Consider the following 24,269-nt stretch of genomic DNA (forward strand, 5'->3'; position numbering starts at 1 on the left):
TCAAGTAATTTATGGACAAAAATGGTGGTTTAGGGCTTGAAACTTAAGAGAATTAAATGGTGATTTGAGGGGTCAAATGAACTCCGATTTTTGTGAATTTGGTATGTATAGACTCGTGGCGAGATAAGGGTCGTATTGATGTAAAAATTTCTGAATTTCGAGACGTGGGCCCGGGGCTCGGGTTTAGCTAATTTCGGGATTTTCGACATTTTTTCGAGTCTTTTCGATTGGGTTATATTCCCTTAGCCTATTGTAACGTATTCGTTGTGGTTTTGACTAGATTCGACGCGCGAAGAGGTCGATTCAAGAGGAAAGGGCATTGCGGACTAGTCTACGGCCGGTTAGAGGTGAGTAATAGATGTAAATGCTGTTCTGAGGGTTTGAAACCCCGGACTTTCACATCGTAACGCTATATTGAGGCGTGACACGCACTCCATGGTGAGTGCGGGGTCGGATACTATTGGGGATTGTGACTTGGTCCATCCCGTGTGATGTTTATACTATACTGGTGATTGATACACACACTTTATTGATATTACTGGGCTTGATGCTATGTTTGGGGCCTTGTGCCGACTTGAAAAATCCTTCGAGGATTTACATTACTGCTTAGCATGATTTGCATATCATTTAATTTCAGTCCATGGTTTTAAATGCTGCCTTGCAAACTCAGCCATAATTCTAAGTGTTGAAAACTTAAATGACATTTTAAATGTATTTCGGGCTGGGAACTTCTACTTTGTAAATGCCCAAGGGGCTTACTATATTATTTTCTGGACGGATTATAAAGTGACTTGAAACAGTGGCAACAATGACACCGTATGTTATACTTGAAACAGTGGTAACAATGACACTGTAATATATACTTGGAACAGTGGTAACAATGACACTGTAATATATACTTGGAACAGTGGTAACAATGGCACTGTGTGATATAAATTGGTCAGGTAACAATGGCTGACCGGTCAGGTAACAATGACTAACCAAGATATTGCGCTTGGGCTGTAGGAGCCCCTCCGGAGTCTGTACACACCCCCAGTGATCGTCGTCGACGATAAATAGATTTGGATGGCTCGGGCTGCACGCCGCAGTGGGTACTGGAATGTACCATCATATGCATTGCATTGCATTCATGTATTTGCCTTTATACTTTTGTTTAGATGTTCAGTTCCATATGTTGTTGTATATTTAGATTTTAGCTTACTTTGTGTATTTACTGGATTTTCTTATCTTCGGACTGTAGTTACTTTTACTACTCACTGGGTCGGAGTACTCACTTTACTCCCTGCACCTTGTGTGCAGATCCAGGGCAGTCTCAGGCATAGTAGATCCAGTTGATCAACGGATTCCAACATTTCGGGAGTATCAAGGTAGCTGCACAGCGTTCACAGCATTGATTTCTTCCCTCATATCCTATCCTTTTTATTTCTGCATTATCAGACTTTGGATACACTATGTATTAGGGTGATATTTTGTATTCTAGAGGCACATATTCGTGACACCGGGTCCTAGAGAGATCATGTTGTGTATTTTGTTAAACTCTTCAGTACTTTGATCGTGAATTAATTGATATTTCCATCCGCTATTTTTGACAAATTGGGTTAAGTGTGACTAATAGTCGGGCTTGCATAGTAGTGTGTTGGGCGCCATCACGATCGGGATTTGGGTCGTGACACACAGCAAAGTGGCCTTTTGGGACATCTCCGGCTGTAGAAGATTTCCTGATTATACGAGGCATACGGATAGCCATGGGCGTTTGGTTCAATATAGATGAGCAAAGAAGGAAAAGAAAAACAACTAATACCTCAAAAGCAGAAAAAAGCTTTGAATACTTTTAAAGTTTTGCTGAGAGCTATGGTGGTAGACACCTCTTTGAATGTGTTTATATAGGCCAACTAGCAACTCAAAGAATCATGCTGATAGTGAAGAGTTATTTAGTGGTCACCCCCGGAAGACAATAGCATCTGAAGTAACATGGTTTTGTCTTCCAACTATTTGTCAAATTATTCATATCTTTAGTCTATAATAGATCAAGACATCAGGCCCTACCTTTTGTCTGAAGTTGGAACATAGCATTCATCACAATCTAATTGCCAAATAAGAGATGTAACCTAGTTGTGACTATTCACTTCCAAATATATACGTACACATTTCTTGTCATTGACACGATGGAATAACCAATAGAACAAAGGAAAGTCGGATGTTTCACTTTCTTCCTAGCTCGATCATGAACCTAATCCAGAATATTTGGCTGCTCTCATTGTTGAGGGTCAAAATTGTCCCACATCAGTTGGGGAGTGAATTGGGTGGGAATTTCACCCTATAAAAGGAGGCCTAATGTTTAGGATTTAAACACACCTCTCATTTGCCTTCTTATCTTCTTAAGGCATTTGTATTTTCTCTCTTTAATATTATTTCACTTGTATTTTTGGAGTGGAATAAAATATTGGTTGTGTCCGAGGATATAAGCAAAATTGGCCGAACCTCGTAAATTCTGGTGTTCCTTTTATTGTTGCTTTATTGTCTTATTTATTATTTAGTGACTGCCATAATTTTTGTTATAGTAGTTGTGACTTATTCACACTATATATATTTGGCTTCCGCAACAATTGGTATCAGAGCCAAGGTAATGTCCAAGTATGCTCTGTGGTTGTAGCATAGTCTGATCTTCCACATCAGAAAAGATTTATCTTAGTAACTGAGTCAAGGTTCTATCTGAGTATGCTTTGTGGTTGCAGCTTAGTCTGATCTTCCACACCAGATAGGAAATAATTTTGATTTGTGTCGTCATCTATTAAATAATATTTGTGTCAAAGATGGGAGACAATAAATAAGAAGAATCTATATCAAGTACAACAATACGTCATCATTGGCATCTTCGCTTATGACAATAATTGTGTCAAATGCGAAATTTGCGGTAGAAATTTTTAACGGGTCAGGACATTTTGGGATGTGGCAAGATGAGGTTCTAGATGTCCTTTTTCAACAAGGGCTAGATCTTGCCATTGAAGAAAAAAGACCAGATATTATTGGAGAAGAAGATTGGAGAATTATCAACCATGTTGCTTGCGGTACCATTTGATCCTACCTTGCTAGAGAGCAGAAATATCCATACACAAAGGAAACTTCTGCAAGTAAATTATGGAAAGCATTGGAGGATAAATTTTTGAAGAAAAATAGTCAAAATAAATTGTATATGAAGAAGAAACTGTTTCGCTTCACCAATATTCCTGGTACCACGATGAATGAACATATCACCAGTTTCAATAAGTTGGTCACAAATTTGCAAAATATGGATGCAACTTTTAATGATGGTGTCTTGGCCTTGATGTTATTGAGGTCACTTCCTGATGAGTACGAGCACCTTGAAACTACTCTACTCCATGGGAATGACGAAATTTCTCTTAGAGAAGTATGTTCGACTTTGTACAGCTATGAACAAAGAAAGAGAGAAAAACAGAAGGGCGAAGAAGGAGAAGCACTGGTTGTGAAGGGTCGTCCTCAAAATCAAACGAGGACAAAGAAAGGAAGATCCAAGTCAAGATCTAGACCCAGCAAAGATGAATGTGCCTTTTGTCTAGAAAAAGGGCACTGGAAGAAAGACTGTCCGAAGTTAAAGAATAAGGCCAAACATAACAATGGAAAGGCCATTATGGATTCAAATGTATCTGATGATGATGATTCAGACTTCTCATTAGTTACAATAGATCCATCAACATCATTAGATATATGGTTAATGGACTCTGCTTGTAGCTATCATATATGTCCCAACAGGGACTGGTTCGTGGATTTTCAAGAAGGAGAATATGGAGTCATCCACACAGCGGATAACAACCCTCTTACCACATATGGCATTTGTTTAATATGGTTAAGGAACCATGATGGAATGATTAGAACATTAACAGATGTTCGATATGTACTGGGTATGAAGAAAAATCTCATATCTGTGGGAGCCCTAGAATCAAAAGGGTTCAAAATCATTGCAGAAAATGTAGTGATGAGAGTATGCTCCGGTGCACTAGTGGTAATGAAAGCCAATCAGAAGAACAATAACATGTACCGTTATCGTAGTGGTACAGTTATTGGGATAACGACAGTAACATCCAGTGACGAAAAAGAGGCAGAAGCAACCAGGCTATGGCACAGGCGCTTGGGACATGCTGGAGGAAAATCCTTGAAAACTTTATTAGATCAAGGATTGTTAAAAGGAGTAAAGGTTTGCAACTTGGAGTTTTGCGAGCATTATGTCAAAGGGAAACAGACAAGGGTTAAATTTGGTACAGCGATCCATAATACTAAAGGCATATTAGATTATGTACACTCTAATGTTTGGGGTCCTTCCAAAACACCTTCATTGGGTGGGAAGCACTATTTTCTAACCTTTGTTGATGATTTTTTCCGAAGAGTGTGGGTGTATACAATGAAGAGCAAAGATGAAGTGTTGGAAATTTTTCTCAAATGGAAAATGACGGTGGAGAATCAAACAGGCAGGAGGATCAAGTGTATTCGCACAGACAATGGAGGTGAATACAAAAATGATCATTTTAATAAGGTCTAAAAATAATGGCATCGTCCGACACTTCACTGTCAGACATACACCACAACAGAATGGAGTGACAGAACGTATGAACCGGACCTTGCTGGAGAAGGTACGATGTATGTTGTCCAATGCTGGCTTGGGCAAAGAATTTTGGGCTGAGGCAGTTACATATGCATGCCACCTCATTAATCGCTTACCATCTGCTGTTATTGATGGAAAGACACCATTTGAAAAATGGTATGAAAAGCCTGCTGTAGATTTTGACTTTTTGCACGTGTTTGGCTCAACTGCATATTATCATGTGACAGAGTCAAAATTAGATCCAAGGGCAAAGAAAGCTATTTTTATGGTGATTACTTCTGGATTCAAAGGATATCGCTTATGGTGTCCTATGACAAAGAAAGTAATATTCAGTAGAGATGTTACCTTTGATGAATCTACTATGGTAAATAAGGTAACAGAAGATACCAAAAAAAATGAGGGTGTTTCTAAGCAGGTGGAGTTTGAGGGAAAATTTATTTTTCCTACACAAGAAGCAGAGGAGGAAACAAATGAAGATTATCCTCTGGAAGAAGATCCAGTAGAGAGGGAGATTCCAACTCAGGAACCTCAACAACAACTTGAATCAATTGCAACTAGCAGGCCAAAAAGGACAATAACAAAACTTGTTCGTCTTATAGAGACAGTTGATTGCGCCGCCTCAATTGTAGCTGATGATGTTCCTACCACTTATAAAGACGCAGTCCAAAGTTCAAAAGAAGATAAGTGAAGGATTTCCAAGAATGATGAAATACAATCCCTTCATCAGAATCATACATGGAGGTTGGCCAATCTCCCGAAGGGAAAGAAAGCAATTGGGTGCAAATGGGTATTTGCAAAGAAAGAAGGATTTCCTAACCAAGAAGTTGTTCGCTACAAAGCAAGATTGGTGGCCAAAGGATATGATCAAAAGGAGGAAATTTATTACAATGAAGTATTTTCTCCAGTTGTAAAACATTCCTCCATTAGAATTATGTTGGCTTTGGTAGCACAGTTGGATTTGGAACTAGTTTTGATGGATGTAAAAATTGCATTTTTACATAGAAACTTGGAGGAGGAAATCTACATGACTCAGCCAGAAGGATTCAAAGTTGCTGGAAAAGAAAATATGGTGTGCAAACTTGAAAAATTATTGTACGGATTGAAACAATCTTCTAGACAATGGTACAAGCGATTTGACGAGTTTATGTTGTGGTAAGGGTACAAGAGAAGAAAATACGATCATTGTGTGTATTTGCGCAAGCTTAAAGATGGTTCCTTTGTATATATTCTCCTATATATTGATGATATATTGGTAGCTTAAGAATTTGGAAGAAATTGATAAGTTGAAGATTCAACTGAAAAAGGAGTTCGAGATGAAGGATCTGGGTGAGGCAAAGAAAATTCTTGTCATGGAGATAATAAGAGATAGACTTTCAAAGAAACTCTGTTAATCTCAAAAGGAATATTTGAAGAGAGTACTACAATGTTTTGGCATAGATGAGAAGACTAAGCCAGTTAGTACTCTACTTGTTCCCCATTTTAAGCTAAGTACTACTATGTCGCCAAAAGATGAAGCTGAACAGGAGTATATGTCAAGGTTACCATACGCAAATGTTGTTGGTAACTTGATGTATGCAATGGTCTGTACGAGACCTGACACTTCACAAGCTGTTAGAGTTATTAGCAGATATATGCATAATCCAGGAAAGGAGCATTGGCAAACTGTGAAGTGGATTCTATGGTATATTCATGATACTGTAGATGTTGGGTTAGTTTTTGAGCAGGAAGGCAATCAGTCCGTATTTGGATATTGTGACTCAGATTTTGCGGGTGATCTGGACAAACGAAGATCAACTACTGGTTATGTGTTTACTTTTGCAAAAGCACCAGTTAGTTGGAAGTCTACTTTGCAGTCAACAGTTGCTTTGTCTACAACAGAGGCAGAGTACATGGCTATTACAGAGGCTGTGAAAGAGGCAATTTGGCTTCAAGGATTGCTAAAGGAGCTTGGTGTTGAACAAAAAGGTATCACAATTTTTTGTGATAGTCAAAGTGCTATTCAATTAGCGAAGAACCAAGTTTATCATGCAAGGACGAAACAAATTGATGTTCGATATCATTTCGTCCGAGAAATCATAGAAGAAGGTGGAGTCACGGTGAAGAAAATTCATACTACGGAGAATCCTGCTGATATGCTGACAAAAGTGGTGACTGCGGTCAAGTTTCAACATTGTTTGGATTTGATCAACATTGTTGAACACTGAAGATTGAAGATGAAGACACAACCAAAATTTGTTATTAAGAGTAAATTGAAGATGTGGAATTTTGCCAAGGTGGAGATTTGTTGATTGCCAAAATTTGTCCCACATCGGTTGGGGATGAATTATTTCACCCTATAAAAGGAGGCCTAATGTTTAGGATTTAAAAACACCTGTCATTTGCCTTCTTATCTTCTTAAGGCATTTGTATCTTCTCTCTTTAGTGTTATTTCACTTGTATTTTTGGAGTGGAATAAAATATTGGTTGTGTCCGAGGAAGTAGGCAAAATTAGCCGAACCTCTTAAATTCTGGTGTTCCTTTTATTGTTACTTTATTGTCTTATTTATTATTTAGTAGCTGTCATAATTTTTGGTATAATAATTGTGACTCTTTCACACTATATACATTTGGCTTCCGTAGCACTCATAACATCTATTAAAAATATCACAATTCTTAGTGGATTTGATATACAAAAATTCTATTATGAGGTAGACTTTGGAGAAAGAACTTATACGGTACAAAAAAACTTTTGTTGAAGTATTTAAAACACATATAGTTATGGGTATGGATTCAATAACATACAAACAAGCAACAAGCAACTTTAGTTACTTCTGGGTAGCCACTATTTAGGGAACCATAGAGTAAATACAGCTGTACCAATTGATACTTTTAGAAATACGTTGACCTAGATAAATACAAGTTTTGTTTCTGATATCAGAAGTTGTCTAATGTGATGCTTTAATCAACTTTGCAGATCAGAATTATCCCAAGTTATTCAGCTGATAGAGAGAACTTCTAATAAATCAAGCCAGATGTTGTTCTAAAAAGAGCAGAGAACACAAAATGTCTGATGGAGTGTGATATTCTAATGTCATTCTTTCCTATTTTCAAACTCATGTTGCAGATATAAAGTTTTGTTTACTGTCATTACCAAAGATAATTCAGTGTTCAGGATAAGGTCACATATATAAGGTGTCTTCTTCAGAAGCTCCAATTCTCTTGTTATGGATAAATGTAGTCATGTAAAATTAATCCAACAAGAACAGTGAAAAACCAGCTAAAGAATGGATCTAAACAGATTTCATTTGCTAAAGAATATTATGCTTATCTCTTTACAAAATTACATTCAATCGGGATCTACTGTTGCAGCTAACAGTAACCCCCTCTATCTAATTATCAGTGGTATCATATAAATGATGTGTCTTTTTTTAACTCTTCTAATGTACAACTAGAGTCCATGTTAGTTCTTTACAAAATTGTAAAAGGAAAAGCCTCAGATCCTACACAAGCTAGAAGTAAGATCAACGAACACATCCTCGCTACAGGGAATTGTAAGACCACCCATTGGATGATCAAATCCAAATTCTTCCTCAGCTTGGCTAAGCAAGTCTTGAAATGTCGGTTGACTCAAGAATGATAATGGGATCACAAATCTCTTCTTTTGCTTCTCTCCAACATAAACAGCAAAATGTCCCTTTGGAACATCTCCAGTTGTAGAAGACTTCTTGATTATATGAGGCATACGGATAGCCATGGTTGTTTAGTTCAATACAAATGAGCAAATAAGGAAGGGAATAATTAGTAATGACCCTGAAAGCAGAGAAAAGCTTTGTATGGTTGCAAGTTTTGCTGAGAGCTGTTATGCTAAATCCTTCTTTCTATGTGTTTAAATAGGCCAAGGACAAGTTGTATAATCCTACTGATGTGCATTGAATGGGCATTTTGTGGGCACCAGCTAAAGACAATAGAACCTGAAGTATCACATGGTTTTGGGTTCCAACTCATTGTTATACTACTATTATACATTGAGACTCGTCTAAAAGCAGAAGGTTCCACTGATTTTCACAACAGCAGACAGATGGAAACCTCCTCATCTTATTGAAAATGGTATACTTAGGGACCATCCGGAGCCATTTCTTGATGTTTAATTAACAAGTTTTGGTCACTATTCCAATGACTGATCATGAAATCTGAATCTATGAGGGGCATATCCTATGAATTTTAGACAAAATCTGATCGTCCACAGTGCTAAAGTGATGGCTCAAGATACAAGTTGTTTCTTATGACAAAAACTACATACTTATGGTTCCAAGTGGTGCTGCAGTTGAAGACTTCCACTTTATCTATAAAATGGTCAAATTAGGATCATTATCTTTTGAATAATAGGGATTTGGATAAGTTGGAATATTTCTCCTGTTTCACTTATCAATAAGAAGGTCGTCATAGGTAATGTTCCTGGTCAAAGAAGAGCAAAACCAACCAGTGTCTACTTTGTGTTGTGCCACTGCTAAGCATGTGTGGACCTCAACACTGATTATCTAGGAAACAACCAAGAAAAGTAATGTCTGAAGAATATAAAAAATTTATCTCTAATGTGGTGAGCAATTATGATAATGAATGAGTTGACTTTAACAACACTTTTTTTAATACATGGTTCCATATGCAGTATCTCAAAGGAGAAGAAGCTTTCTCCAGAAATAAGCCTTGAATACTCCGACTAATTCTGGTAAAGATTAAAGCATATCTAGAGTACTTAGAACATAGTATATATGGGGGATAACTCTGTTTCAGTACATATTAAAAGGTTCAGTTAATTAACAGATATGATATCTAAAGTTCATAATGTTAAGGGTTTGGATTCAATAACTTGAAAAGAAGCAACATTACTTAATGACACATATTTTAAAAGGGGGTCAACTATTTTTATTTATAATCATACCCACAATGCACTTAATTTTGTGACTTGGTCAAAATTACTCTTTTGTAATTCCCGGCTTGGAGGATAGTTTAGCGCAGATAGTCCCGAGTAACTATAATTCATATGAGCTATACTAATCGATGTTTTCAGAAATAAGTTGACTATAATAAGTACGATTTTAGTTCCTCATATAATAATTTGCTTTAATATGATAGATTTGATCAAATTTAAGATCATAATTATCCTACGTTTTATAGGTGATCAAGAGAAATTCTAATAAACCAAGCAGAGAGTTGTTTTAAGAAGAGCAGAGAACGAAATTGTCTAATGGAGTGTGATCTATTAAATTTCACTTCATTGATATATAGAAATTTCTGTTGCAGATATAAAGGGCTATTTGTCGTCATTGCCAAAAATTATTTCAGTGATCAGGATAAAGTTACAGAGAAGGTATCCTCTTTAGAAGCTCCATTTACATTGTTATGAAGAAAATGAAGTCATGTAAAGAAATTTGTTAAACAAGAATATTGATAAATCAATTGTAGTCTATTCCTTTAAATATTTTCTATGAGTACATACGGATTACAAAGACAAGTATAAACGGGAGTAGACTTTGAAGGATCCCGTAGCTAACGACGGGTTCGTTAGACCTGGTGCACCTTGTAATTACAGATCACTGTTATAGCCCTCGTTAGTGGGAAGGTAGAACTAGCATACCGTTACCGGTTTCCCTCAAGTAGGGACTACCGTTATATATGACTTTTTGCAAAGAAGTCCACAGTTATACCGATTACATGATCCGTTCATTGAAACCTCCCAAAATATGAATATTAATATTATACAGTGATTACTGAGCTTATTACTGAATTGTATTTGTATTATACTACAAGAAAAGTATGATGAGACTGAAAATTATTTATTGTTTCTGAAAGGGCATTTTTATGTTGTTTTATGTTTGATATACTAGCATGTTTTCTGAATTGTCCCCAAATTAAAAACGGTTGTGGTTAAGTGTTATTACTCACTAAGCTAGTGACTCATTCCCCGCTAATTTTTTTATAGAGACAACAGTTGAGACAGGTGAGAATTTCATTAATTAGAGCGCACAGGTTGAGAATTCTTGATGAGCCTAGCACTTGTTTGCGTGGGCGGAGATTTTTATCAATTGTTATGGTCTTTTCTTTGAATTTTTAGAGTCACTCCATAGTCATTCTTTTAGTGTCATGAGTATTATTTTTCTATTAGTCTTATGTCGAGTATCGTTCTTTATTATCAAAGTCGGAGATAAATTAGTATTTCTGGTTGTTAGTGGGTTGATTAGTAATGGTGAAGACTATTTTGGTTAATTGATAAGTGGTCAATTGTTTGAATTGCTATTAGGATGTTTGGTTGCTGATTTGAGACAGGGAAATTTTTTGGGATAGTCCAAAAACACGGAAAACTCTGTCCGATTTTTTGTAAAATACTGATGAGGCTTACTTAGGAGCACTTGCTCCTAAGCGCTGGTCACGATCCTAAATTGGGTGGTGACAAAGTTGGTATCAGAGCTTAGGCTTTAAGTCCCGAGTCATGGAGCAATGTTTAGTAGAGTCTTGTTCATGGGTATGTATGCGCCCATACTTATGATCTTGAGGCTACTGAACATTTAGGAATGTTTTCCCTTATTTCATTCTTTGATCGTGCGTTGAGATAACTTGAGATTGACTTTGGAATATTTATTTCGCAGATGGCTAGGACACGCACACCTTCATCTGCTGGACGTGGTGCTGGACATGGTGCTACCCGGGGTGGCGGTCAAGTTGGGGTTCATCAAACTAGAAGACAGACTGCCCCTCAACCTCTAGTTGGGAACATGGGTCAAACCCAAGCTGTTATGCCATATCAAGTGCAAGAGAAGGGAGTTCAGAATGCTCCACCACCAGTACCAACTGGTGTACCTACTGTTACCTTACCTGCAGATGCAGTGGCAAGGTTGTTGAATGTGTTAGAGGCATTGGTGCCTACTCAGGGCAGAAGTTCAGCTCCTCAGGCTACTTTACAGACACAAGCACCTGCATAGACTCAGCCTTTCGGGAATAAGGAAGTATCCTTACACGAGTTCCTGAAATTGAAATCACCAAAATTCACAGGTTTCGATAATTCAACAGATCCTCGAGGTTTCTTGGATGGGATACTCAAGGCATTACATGCTCTTGGATGTTCTAGTGATAGAGCTGTGGAGCTCGCAACATACAAACTAGAGGATATGGCCAACACATGGTATGCAACTGTATTGCTATGAAGGCCAGCAGGAGCAGCACCACTGACATGGGACGAGTTCACTAAGTTGTTCAAGAAGCATTTTCTTCTAGACAGTCGGATGCAAAAATATGCTAGAGACTTTGAGAGATTGGTTCAGACTCCTGATATGGATGTGTCAACATATAACACTAAGTTCGGTAAGCTAGCTATATATGCTCCTCACTTAGTGCCTACCGAAGAAGCTCGAGTTCAGAGGTTTATTGATGGATTGGTTGGTCGTCTATACACTGCAATAGACCCATAGATGAAGACTTTATCCTACTCTGATGTAGTCGACCTTGCTGAATATATTGAAAACAAGGGACGTGAGGAGCGTGCAGCTAGCGATTTACGTAAGAAGGCCAAGACAGGAGGAGCTTTCAGTGGTGGTTTTAGTGAAAATAGAAGAGCAGGAAATCAAGGACAACAACAACAACAACAGGGTTCTCAGACAGGGACACACATGTCTTCACAGTCTACATACAGACCACATTACAGATAATGTAATAGAGGACCATCATCTTCTGGACATCGTAATTCTGGGCTGATATATGCCACTACTCCAGCCTGCCAGACTTGTGGTAGATCACATTTGGGCCAATGTCGTGTTCTAACTGGAGAGAGATTTCGGTGTGGCCAGTTGGGACATCACTTGAGGGATTGCCCTCAGCCTCCGAGAAATTTCAACCAGGCTTCTATTCAGTCAGCTACACCGACTCAGACTACTCGTAATACTTCAGGTGCTACAGGTACATGAAATAGAGGTCGAGGTGTTGGAGACTGTGCTACTGTGAATCAAGGACAAGGCAATGCTGGTAGAGGTCAGGCGAGAGTTTTTGCATTTACTAGACAGGATGCTCAAGCCTCGAATGTAGTGGTTACAAGTATTCTTTCTGTCTGTTCATTTGATGCACTTGCGTTGATTGATACGGGATCTACTCACTCCTATGTGTCCTCATACTTTGCTTTGAGATTTAGTAGACAACCCGAGCTATTGAATGATCATTTTCTAGGTGCTACTCATGTTGGAGAGTCTTTGTTAGCTGAATACACGTATTGTTGCTTGTCAGATTCGGGTTGAGGGTAGAGATACTCTAGCTAACCTTATTGTACTTGATATGATTGACTTTGACATACTGATGGGAATGGATTGGTTATCTTCTTGCTATGCTAAAGTCGATTGTCATGCAAAGATAGTTAAGTCTGAGATACCAAATGAACCCAGTTTTATTCTAAGAGGGAGTTAGGTTCCAGAGACTTGCAAAATTGTATCTTTTATGAAGGCTCAACGACTTCTGAAGAAAGGTTTCTTGGGTGTCTTAGCTATTGTAAATGATACAAGAAAGGAAATAGTTAGTATAGAGAATGTACCAGTAGTGAGAGAATTTTCTGATGTATTTCCTGAGGATTTACCAGGATTGCCTCCAATACGAGAAATAGACTTTGGTATTGATTTGCTACCTGACACACAACCCATATTGATACCCCCATATTGAATGGCACCAGTAGAGTTGAGGGAGCTAAAGCAACAGTTACAAGATTTGTTAGATAAGAGTTTTATTAGACCTAGTGTGTCACCATGGGGTGCACCAGTACTATTCGTAAAGAAGAAAGACGGATCCCTGAGAATGTGCATTGACTACAGGCAGTTGAACAAGATAACAATACGTAATAAATATCCTTTGCCTCGTATAGATGACATGTTTGATCAATTACAAGGAGCTGCCCACTTTTCAAAGATTGACCTCCGTTCTGGTTATCATCAACTTAGGATCAAAGATGAAGATATTTCAAAGACTTCTTTCAGAACTCGATACGGGCATTATGAGTTTCTTGTGATGCCTTTCGGACTGACTAATGCTCCATCTACATTCATGGATTTAATGAGTAGGGTGTTCAAGCCGTTTCTGGATAGATTTTTAATAGTATTTATTAATGATATCCTGATATATTCTCGTAGCCAAGGAGAATACGAGAATCATCTCAGAACTGTGTTGCAGACACTGCGAGAACATCGGCTTTATGCTAAGTTCTCAAAGTGTGAATTCTAGCTAGACTCGGTATCATTTCTAAGGCATGTTGTATCCAAAGATGGAATTATGGTAGATCCTAAGAAGATCGAAGCTGTGCAGAAATGGCACAGGCCTACTTCTCCTACAGAGATTCGCAGCTTTTTAGGCTTAGCAGGCTATTACAGGCATTTTGTGTAGGATTTCTCCAGAATAGCAGCGCCACTAACCAAGCTAACACAAAAAATGCAAAGTTTTAATGGACGGAGGAATGTGAGTAGAGCTTTCAGAAACTCAAAACGTGTCCAACAACTGCACCAATATTAGCCTTACCATCAGGTTCCGGAGGATTTACAGTATTCTGTGACGCTTTGAGGGTGGGATTATGATGTGTTCTCATGCAAAATGATCGCATTATTGCTTATGCTTCGAGACAATTGAAAAAGCACGAGCAAAACTACCTTACACATGATTTGGAGATGGCTGTAGTGGTATTTGCTCTAAAAATTTAGAGACATTATCTATATAACGAAACTTGTGAGATTTATACTGATCATAAAAGTCTGAAGTATATCTTTCAACAGAGAGATCTAAATCTTCGGCAACGTCGTTGGATGGAACTACTCAAAGACTATGATTGTTCTATTTTGTATCATCTTGGAAAAACCAATGTGGTGGTTGATGCATTGAGCAGAAAATCTATGGGGAGTTTGGCGCATATAGCTCCTACAAAGAGACTTTTGGCCAAAGATATTCAGAGACTAGAAGATACAAGTATCAGATTTAGTGTCGGAAATTCAGAGGCATTATTGGCTTGTACTCAATCTAAGTCTTCATTAGTTGAGTGCATTAAGACCACCCAATATAAGGATGAACGATTATGCAAATATAGATACGAGGCCTTAGCTGGTAAAAGCAAGGATATGATTGTTGAAAGTGATGGTGTTCTTCAAATGGGTGACAAGCTATGTGTAGCAGACGTAGATGGGTTGAGACATGCTATTCTTGAAGAAGCCCACAACTCTAAATACACTATACAACGTGGATCCACAAAAATGTACCATGACCTGAAACAATTTTATTGGTGGGAAGGTATGAAGAAAGATGTTGCTAACTTTGTTTCTAGTTGTTTGACTTGTCAGCAGGTCAAGGCTGAGCATCAGCTACCCACAGGACTACTACAATAAATTGAAATTCCAGAGTGGAAATAGGAAAGAATTACTATGGATTTTGTCATCGGGCTACCACGAATCCTTAGAGGTTATGACTCGGTATGGGTGATTGTAGATCGACTGACGAAATCAACACACTTTTTATCGATGAAGACTACATATGGTGGAGTCAGGTATGCACAGATATTTATGAACGAAATTGTCCGACTTCACGGAGTTCCAATATCCATCATCTCTGATAGAGGATCACAATTCACTTTACGCTTTTGGAAATCTTTTCAAGAAGCACTGGGTACGCGAGTAGATCTTAGTACTGCATTTCATCCACAGATAGACGGGCCGTCTGAACGTACTATACAGATCTTGGAGGATATATTGAGAGCTTGCATTGTCGAGTTTGGAGGTAGTTGGGACACTTACCTACCTTTAGCTGAGTTTGCTTACAACAATAGCTTCCAGTCTAATATTCAAATGGCACCGTACGAAGCATTATATGGTAGAAGATGTCGTTCTCCTATCGGATGGTTTGAAGTTGGTGAGACTAACTTATTGGGACCTGACTTAGTACAAGAAGCTATGGACAAAGTCCAGTTGATCAGACAGAGATTGCTTACAGCTCAAAGCAGACAAAAGTCTTATGCTGATAAGAGAAGAAGAGACATAGTGTTCACAATTAGAGACAAAGTGTTCCTACGAGTCTCCCCTATGAAAGGTGTGATGCGGTTTGGGAAAAGAGGCAAGTTGAGCCCCAGGTTTATAGGACCGTATGAGATACTAGACCGAGTGGGAGCAGTGACTTATCGTTTGGCACTTCCTCCTGAGTTGTCCTTTATCCATCCAATATTTCACGTCTCAATGCTAAGAAAATGTATATCTGACTCATCTCAGGTGATTGAAGCACCTTCTATACCACTTGATGAGAAGTTGTCTTACGAGAAAGAGTCGATGGCAATTGTTGATAGACAAGTAAGAAAGCTACGGTCAAAAGAAATTGTGTTCGTTAAAGTCTTATAGAGAAATCATACCGTTGAAGAAGCCACTTGGGAAATAGAAACAGATATGCAAGCGAAGTATCCCCATTTATTTCAGTCTGGAGGTACGTACTTGTTATAAATTCGGGGACCGAATTTCATAAGGTGGGAAGAATATAATACCCTATATTTTAAATAAGGGTGTATTGGTCATTAGCCAAAAAAGGGAAGCAAAACAAATAAAATAAGATCAAAAGAATAAAATATATATAAAAGAAGGGAAATAGGCTAAAGCCCATCAGATTGTGGCGTTCAATAAGGGATTGAAAACCCTTAGCCACTAAAGCATCAAACTTAGAAAAGTTTCGCTGCTTATAGCAGCAACACCGTGATTCATCAAAAAGGAAATTTGCATATATTTTCGAGCCTCAACAATAGAGTTCCAGGTAACCACAAGCCAACTTCCATCTACTGTGGCGATATTGATTTTTGATATGGAATTTTTGGTAATTTTGGGTAATTACAAAGGTGTGATTTGTTTGAGAATTGGGGAAAAACAACTGGAGGTTTTAGAATAAAGGAAGAAGATGAAGATAGCAATGTATTTTAGTTAAACTAGTATCTTTATATACAGAAACTAGACCATGTTTAGTGAAATTTAATATTAGGATTGAGTTTGGAACTCGATTTTGGTGGGTACCAGTAACATGAATTTCCATGTGAAACAAATTAGTTCCTGAATAACTATGAACCTAGAATGAAGCAACTGTTGAGAATTTATTTTAATAGTATTATGATTGTTGAACAGACAATGTCCTTAAGTGACGCTAAGATGTGGGTTACAAAACTTGTAATTCGCTATCACTTAAATTTAGTGAATTTTGGGGTCAATTGATGGTAACACTAAACTTGTATGATTTATAGATTGCACACAAATTGAGCAATTGGATCAATAAGAAGTCGAGCTTTGGTTAGTTGGCTTTGAGAGGTGAGTAGTAACCTTACCTCAATTTGTATTTCTACAACTAGCATGATGTACATATGATTTTAATATGAGCATGTTACTGACTGAATTGAATCTGCATGTGACAAGTCTTTTACTCGATATGATACCGAAATAGTTATATGAGATGAATACCGTGGTTTTAAATATTTTCTACGAGTACATACGGATTACAGAGACAAGTATAAATGGGAGTATACTTTGAAGGATCCCATAGCTAACGGCGGGTTCATTAGACCTGGTGCACCTTGTAATTACAGATCACCGTTATAGCCCTCGCTAGTGGGAAGGTAGAACTAGCATACCGTTACCGGTTTCCCTCGAGTAGGGACTACCGTTATATATGACTTTTTGCAAAGAAGTCCACAATTATACCGATTACATGATCCGTTCATTGAAACCTCCCAAATATGAATATTAATATTATACAGTGGTTACCGAGCTTATTACTGAATTGTATTTGTATTATACTACAAGAAAAGTATGATGAGACTGAAAATTATTTATTGTTTCTGAAAGGGCATTTTTATGTTGTTTTCTGTTTGATATACTAGCATGTTTTCTGAATTGTCCCCAAATTAAAAACGGTTGTGGTTAAGTGTTATTACTCACTAAGCTAGCGACTCATTCCCCGCTAATTTTTTTACTGACAACAATTGACACAGGTGAGAATTTCGTTAATTAGAGCGCACAGGTTGAGAATTCTTGATGAGCCTAGCACTTGTTTGCGTGGGCGGAGATCTTTATCAATTGTTATGGTCTTTTCTTTGAATTTTTAGAGTCACTCCATAGTCATTCTTTTAGTGTCATGAGTATTATTTTGCTATTAGTCTTATGTCGAGTATCGTTCTTTATTATCAAAGTCGGAGATAAATTAGTATTTCTGGTTGTTAGTAGGTTGATTAGTAATGGTGAAGACTATTTTGGTTAATTGATAAGTGGTCGATTGTTTGAATTGCTATTAGGATGTTTGGTTGCTGATTTGAGACAGGGAAAATTTTTGGGATAGTCCAAAAATAGGGGAAACTCTGTCCGATTTTCTGTAAAATACCGATGAGGCTTACTTAGGAGCACTTGCTCCTAAGTGCCGGTCACGATCCTAAATTGAGTCGTGACAGGTGGAAACCTTCTTCCTTATTTCCTCAGCTAGTCCTTCATTGTAGTAATTAGGGAACCCTCTGACTCTTGTAAAGGTGCGAGCTTATTACATCATATACCCGACGGAATTTTTTATGTTCTTACTCGCCTATAATTATCCTTAATTACTTATTTCCACGCCCTTGTGCTCGTAGGGTTGCTTCCGAAATTTTGACTATCTTCCCGGTGACACTTTTTTTTATTTTCGTAACACTTATACGGTACCTTTAACTACCCCAACTCATATTTGAATGTTTCTCAAGGATTACGACGTCATATCTGCGATACTGAATTCATTATGTTGGGTTTCACTACGTTTATCTTGCACAATATGCATGATTTGTCTGTATCCTCTTGCCTAGCCATAACTAAGCTCTTCCCTAATTAACTTCTAACTAGGGGTGGGCGTTCGATATTTCGGTTCGGTATTTAAGAATTTCATTTCGGTATTCAGTTTATCAATTGTGTATACCAAATACCATACCAAAATATTTCGGTACGGTTCGGTATTTCTTATTTTGGTTCGGTACGGTTTCGGTTTAACAATCAATGAATAATCAATGCTAACAGTGCACATGCACAATTGAAATTTTCACTCTGAAAGAATTTGTTTTCCGATATATAACAGTGCACATGGCTGATGGCACATGCACAATTGAATAAGTGAAAAGCAAAAGCTGAACAAGACAACAAGTTCTTTACAATCTGCACGCCAGTATATCATACTATACAATATTACAATCTGCATTCTGCACACCAGTATACAAGTGAAAAGCAAAAGCTGGCCAACTGCACAATGCACATTACACAACTATATTAAACAACTTAAACACAATGCAATACTGCAATCAACTGGCCAATTGCACATTACACAACTTAACACTTAACACAGTACACAACTACACAACTACACAACACATTACACAACTTAACACTTAACACAGTTCACAGTTGAATCTGTACACAACTACACATTACACAACTTAACACTTAACACTTAAACACAGTGCAATAAAAACACAGTGCAACAAAAACAGTCTTAACACTTAAACACAGTGCAACTGGCCAACTACAACAGTCTTAACAGTCTTAACACTTAAACAGTTAAACATAGTGCAACAAAAACAGAGAGGGCATCCCTCAACAAACAGTCTTAATTCTTAAACATGAATTCCAGGAAGACGTGCAAGACAACGCTTAATATGCTTCCTTAAACCAATTGTTCCATTCCTCTTTGGATTAACATTATATACTTGACCACAATGTTTGCACTCTACTTTGCGAACTTCTCCGTTATCTTCTTTCACCACAAAGTATTCCCAAATATCGGAGCGTTGAGCAGTAGCACGGGGCATGATTGCACTTGAACCTAAAAAAATATAAATCATAAGTTAGAATATTATATTTTGATGATAATAAAACAAAACTACAAAATATTAAGTATATCATTATCACCAAACAAATAGAGTATTAAACTTACCACTCAAGATGCAAGTTGCAACTATACATCAAACCATGCTAGTAGTGCTTCCATTATTTTCCATATCTAAAGATAATACGACCAAATATATCATACAAATGAAAAAGCATGATATATTATTTTGAATTAAAATACACACAAAATATTAAAGCTTACCAAGCTCGAGTTCCTCAAGATACTTCAAGTCTTTTTCAACACTAATAGGATTCTTCTCTTCTCTAAGCCAATCTTGAACACAAATAAGAGCTTGCACACATTTAGGAGTCAATGAACTTCTAAATGAATCAAGAATACGGCCACCAGTGCTAAACGCGCATTCCGACGCCACACTAGAAATTGGAATTGCCAACACATCACGAGCCAACTCCGAAAGAATAGGAAATCTAGGAGCATGTGTTTTCCACCAACTCAAGATATCAAATTCTTCACTAAAAGGCTCTTGTTCTTCATTAATGTATTTATCCAACTCCGATTTAGCACCCCCACTTCCATTGTCTTCCTTTTGTTTCTTCAAGCTAAGCTTAGTCCTTATTTTTGATGCACTTATAACACTCCCACTAGGTGTATTAGATGTGTTGTTAGATGAAGTAGAACTAGATGGAGATTGAGGACAAGATTCGGTTGAATACTTTTTTAGATACTCTCCAAACAAAGAATTCATATAAGCATACACCTCAGCATTTATTTTCTTCCCTTTTTCCTCCCCAAAAAGTTCTTCAAGTGCTCCCTCAACATATTCAAATTTGTTACGTGGATCCAAGACGGAAGCAATAAAAATCATTTTATTCATCTTTTCAGGCTCACCCCAATACTTCTTGAACTTTTCTTGCATTTGCTGAGCCATTTTTCTCAAATGCTCATCCTCACTAGCTAAACACATTTTCAAATGACAATAAAGTTCAGATACATCCTCAAAATGAGAATTACAAGTGACATAACGTGAACCTGAAACTTTTTTAGTTAGCTCGTGAAATCTTGCAAGAAACTCTATCACATTCCTCACATTCACCCAATCATCAGATTCAAGAGGACCTGCATTACCACCATCTTCACAAAGATGAGAACATTGATAAGCAGAAAATCCATCATAAAAAAGATGCAACTTGTCAAAGGCCTTTTCAAAGTGTTGTGCTGTATCCAACATCAAATAGGTGGAATTCCACCTGGTAGGAACATCCAAACACAACGTTTTGGTACATTCTACCTTTACATGTGCACAACACTGTTTAAACTTTAAGGTCCTTGCAGGCGAAGATCTCACATACCTCACAATATTTCTAACACGTGTCACAGAAGCATCAAGTTCTTTCAAACCATCTTGCACAATTAGATTTAGTATATGAGCCATGCATCTCACATGAAGATGTTTACCACTCATCATATTAGTTTTCCACATATCTAACTGTTTAGACAATTCTTTGACAGTGACATCATTTGAAGAAGCATTGTCCACAGTAATAGTGAAAACCTTGTCTAATTTCCATTCAAGCAAACAATCCCTAATAGCTTTAGCCATCTCTTCACCCTTATGACTAGTGATAGGGCAAAAATGTAGTATTCTTTTATGCAACTTCCAATCCCTATCAATGAAGTGGGCGGTCAAACACATATAATTTATTCTTTGTAATGAAGTCCAAGTGTCTGTTGTTAGGCAAATTTTTGGTTGTGCTTCTCTAAAAGAACTTCTTAGATTTTGCCTCAATTCACCGTAAACTTCATAACAATTCCTTGTTATTGTTCTACGAGAAGGAAGACGAAATAGTGGTTGAGTTTTCTCATAAACTTCATAAAGCCTTCATTTTCTACAAAGCTAAATGGTAGTTCATTAGTAACTATCATCTCAATTAAGGCCCTCCTAACCACTTTTTGATCAAATTTCCAAATTGATCCTTCATCATTTTGGCAAGATTGAAAATTTATCTTTGTTTGACTATTATCTTTGGCAATGTTAAGTGGGTATTCTTTGCATCTAAGCAAATGATTCTTCAATCCTGTTGTTCCATTCTTAGATGAATTAGCAGCATAAGCTTGTTTACAATATCGACACCGTGCTTTCCCAACCCATTAACCTCAAATTTATCAAAATGGTTCCAAACGTCAGACCTAGGTTGCATTGCTTTCCTTTTCTTGGAATCTTGAGTATCAATGGTGTTGGTGTTACTATCTACCGTAATAGGTAAACTTTCACTAGAACCAACATCACTTACTTTACTTGTATCTTCCATCTATACAAAATTAAACAAATATAAACATAAATTAACAATCAACAAATTAACTATAAGTATGAGAGTGCACTTTTAGATTTTAGTTATTTCAAACTAGCTATAAGTAGCTTCAACTACCATGTTTCTGCTATAACAAATTAACAATATCTTTCCAACAGATGCAACAGCAGTCTAATGTAACTGCAGCTAAGCAAAAGCTAAAAAGGCTAAAGAAGCCATTAACAATATCCTTTTCTAGCCATCTATAAATAAATAAAATACCATGGCCATTACTACTCAAGTGACAAGTCCACAATTATTTAAATCTTTCCAAACCAGCAACCATAAGAATGTCACAACAAAGAAGACTAACAGTGAATTCACTCAACTGTCATCATCCTAAAGTGTCTATCACAAGAAAAATGCAAGGAAAGTTCTAAAAATCAGACCTAAACAAAGTAATCATATGGTAAGCCTAACACATAGTCGTGTACTCACAACTGTTATTATACAAGCAAATGAATTAAACAGCATGAACGTGATACAGATGATATTTGCCTACTAAAGGGAAAAGCTCGGAACAACAGTTCATTCAATCAGCAGTACAACCAAAAGAAAACGAAACGTACCTTTGAAATTGAAATTGAATCGAGCTCGGAACACTGGAACAGGACAACAGCGTCTTCGACACTTCGTTTGCCCAGAATTTGTGTGGAGTGAGGAATCGAATCGAGCTGGACATCGCCGCCTATAACCCTAAATTAGTTTGATGCAGAAAATCAGAAATTAAAAAAATTATGCGAACTGTGAACTCAAAAAGTTCAAAATTTAAAAATATAAAAACTCAGAAGAAACCTCAGAGAGTACTGGGATGAGATGAGATGAGACTTACAAAACTTACAAAAGTAGTGAAGTTAACCGGTGAAGATGAGATGAGACTCGAGCTTGACTGTCGACTGGTCGTAAGTCGTAACTCGTAGACTCGCAGTCGATTCTCGATTCAGATGATATCCTAAGCCCTAATGCCCTAATTTGATTCAGATGGTCTAAGAGAAGAGAAGAGAAGAGATTAGAGAGGAAGTGTAATGGGCTTGGGGCTTGGGGCTTGGGTAATTGGGCTTAGGGGAGCTGGGAGTGGGTGGGACGGTATGGCCGTATGGGGCTATGGGCTTAGATATAGTCATATATATTATATATGTAATTGGGCTTAGATAATAGATATAGTCATATATATTATATAGGTTCACCAAATTCTCGGTATTTCGGTTTACCGAAATTGTAAAATTATAATAACGAGAACCGAACCGAAATATCGAAAATCCAGTACCGAATTAGACCGAAATATCGAAAAAACCGAAACCGAAATACCAAATTAATTTGGTTCGGTTCGGAATTCGATTTTTCAGATTTTATGCCCACCCCTAAGGTAATGGAGGTGCTTGACAGCTAACAAAAACGTGTTGCTTAACAACTATTTTGTTCATTTTTCTCGTTTTCAAACACATTAATTCCATTTCTCTCTTCTTCTTTTTTCTTGTTTATTAGAATTGCAATTGTTGGGCTTAAAAGTTTTAGCATTTAGTGGAATATTTCTGGTAAAAATTGTGTGGGTAGCCACTTTTTAAAGTGGTATTTACTTTTTATTCAGCATTTGCAATGCTTAGCAATAGTAGCCACTAATCTATTAAAATTAATATGAAAAGACCGTGTTACCCTTTCTCCTATCTCTTTCATGTTAGGAAGAAAGAACTATGCCGCCGTCTGTGAGGAGTTTATTGTTTTCAGAAGAAAAGCAATACAAAAAACAAAACTTGCATTTTCTTTTTCCAGAAAAGTGAACCCCGCATCAAAATATTCAGTCAGAACTACAAACATATTTGTAAACTACTATTCTCCACATCAATATACGTTCACGAAAAAACAAAACGAAATTAAACAAAAACAAAAAAGGAAAACCTTTTGTAGTCCATTTCAGCTAGTGAAGGAATTGGAGATAACCGCCATAGACATAACCAACACCCTTGAACATAGAATTACAAGTTCAAAAGTTAAGGACACTTGGTCCTGAACTTAGACTAACAAGCTCAAAAGTTAAAGAAAATAGGTCCTGAACTTACCGTTACAAGTTCAAAAGTTAAGGACAATAGGTCCTAAAGTCCTGAACTTAGACTAACAAGCTCAAAAGTTAAGGACAATAGGTCCTGAAATCCTGAACTTAGACTAACAAGCTCAAAAGTTAAGGATAATAGGTCCTGAACTTAGACTTACAAGTTCAAAAGTTAAGGACAGGTAGTCCTTAACTTAGAGTTACAAGCACAAAACTTAAGGAAATGTGGTCCTGAACTTCGAGTTCAAAGTTCAAAAGTTAAGGACATGTAGTCCTGAACTTAGAGTTGCACATTCAAAAGTTAAGGACATGTAGTCCTGAACTTAGAGTTGTAAGTTCAAAAATTAAGGACATTTGGTCCTGAACTTTATGAGCAGAAGAGTGTTTTCGT

The 24,269-nt window shown here is 37.2% G+C and overlaps 1 protein-coding gene and 1 long non-coding RNA gene across 2 annotated transcripts; both read right to left on the reverse strand.

Moving 5' to 3' along the window:
• Positions 1–19,320: 19,320 nt before the first annotated feature.
• On the reverse strand, positions 19,321–19,605 carry LOC138869788 (uncharacterized). Its single transcript, XR_011400041.1, has 2 exons — positions 19,568–19,605; positions 19,321–19,456 (listed from the first exon to the last, which is right to left on the reverse strand). It is a non-coding gene; the product is annotated as an uncharacterized lncRNA (long non-coding RNA).
• A 107-nt stretch (positions 19,606–19,712) lies between these two features.
• On the reverse strand, positions 19,713–20,711 carry LOC138868448 (zinc finger BED domain-containing protein RICESLEEPER 2-like). The gene has a single exon (XM_070146002.1). It carries the CDS (start codon positions 20,709–20,711, stop codon positions 19,713–19,715), a length of 999 nt encoding a protein of 332 aa, XP_070002103.1.
• Between the last annotated feature and the right edge of the window lie 3,558 nt (positions 20,712–24,269).

This window comes from Nicotiana sylvestris, chromosome 5, assembly GCF_000393655.2.
Source record: "Nicotiana sylvestris chromosome 5, ASM39365v2, whole genome shotgun sequence".
Taxonomy (NCBI): Eukaryota; Viridiplantae; Streptophyta; class Magnoliopsida; order Solanales; family Solanaceae; genus Nicotiana; species Nicotiana sylvestris.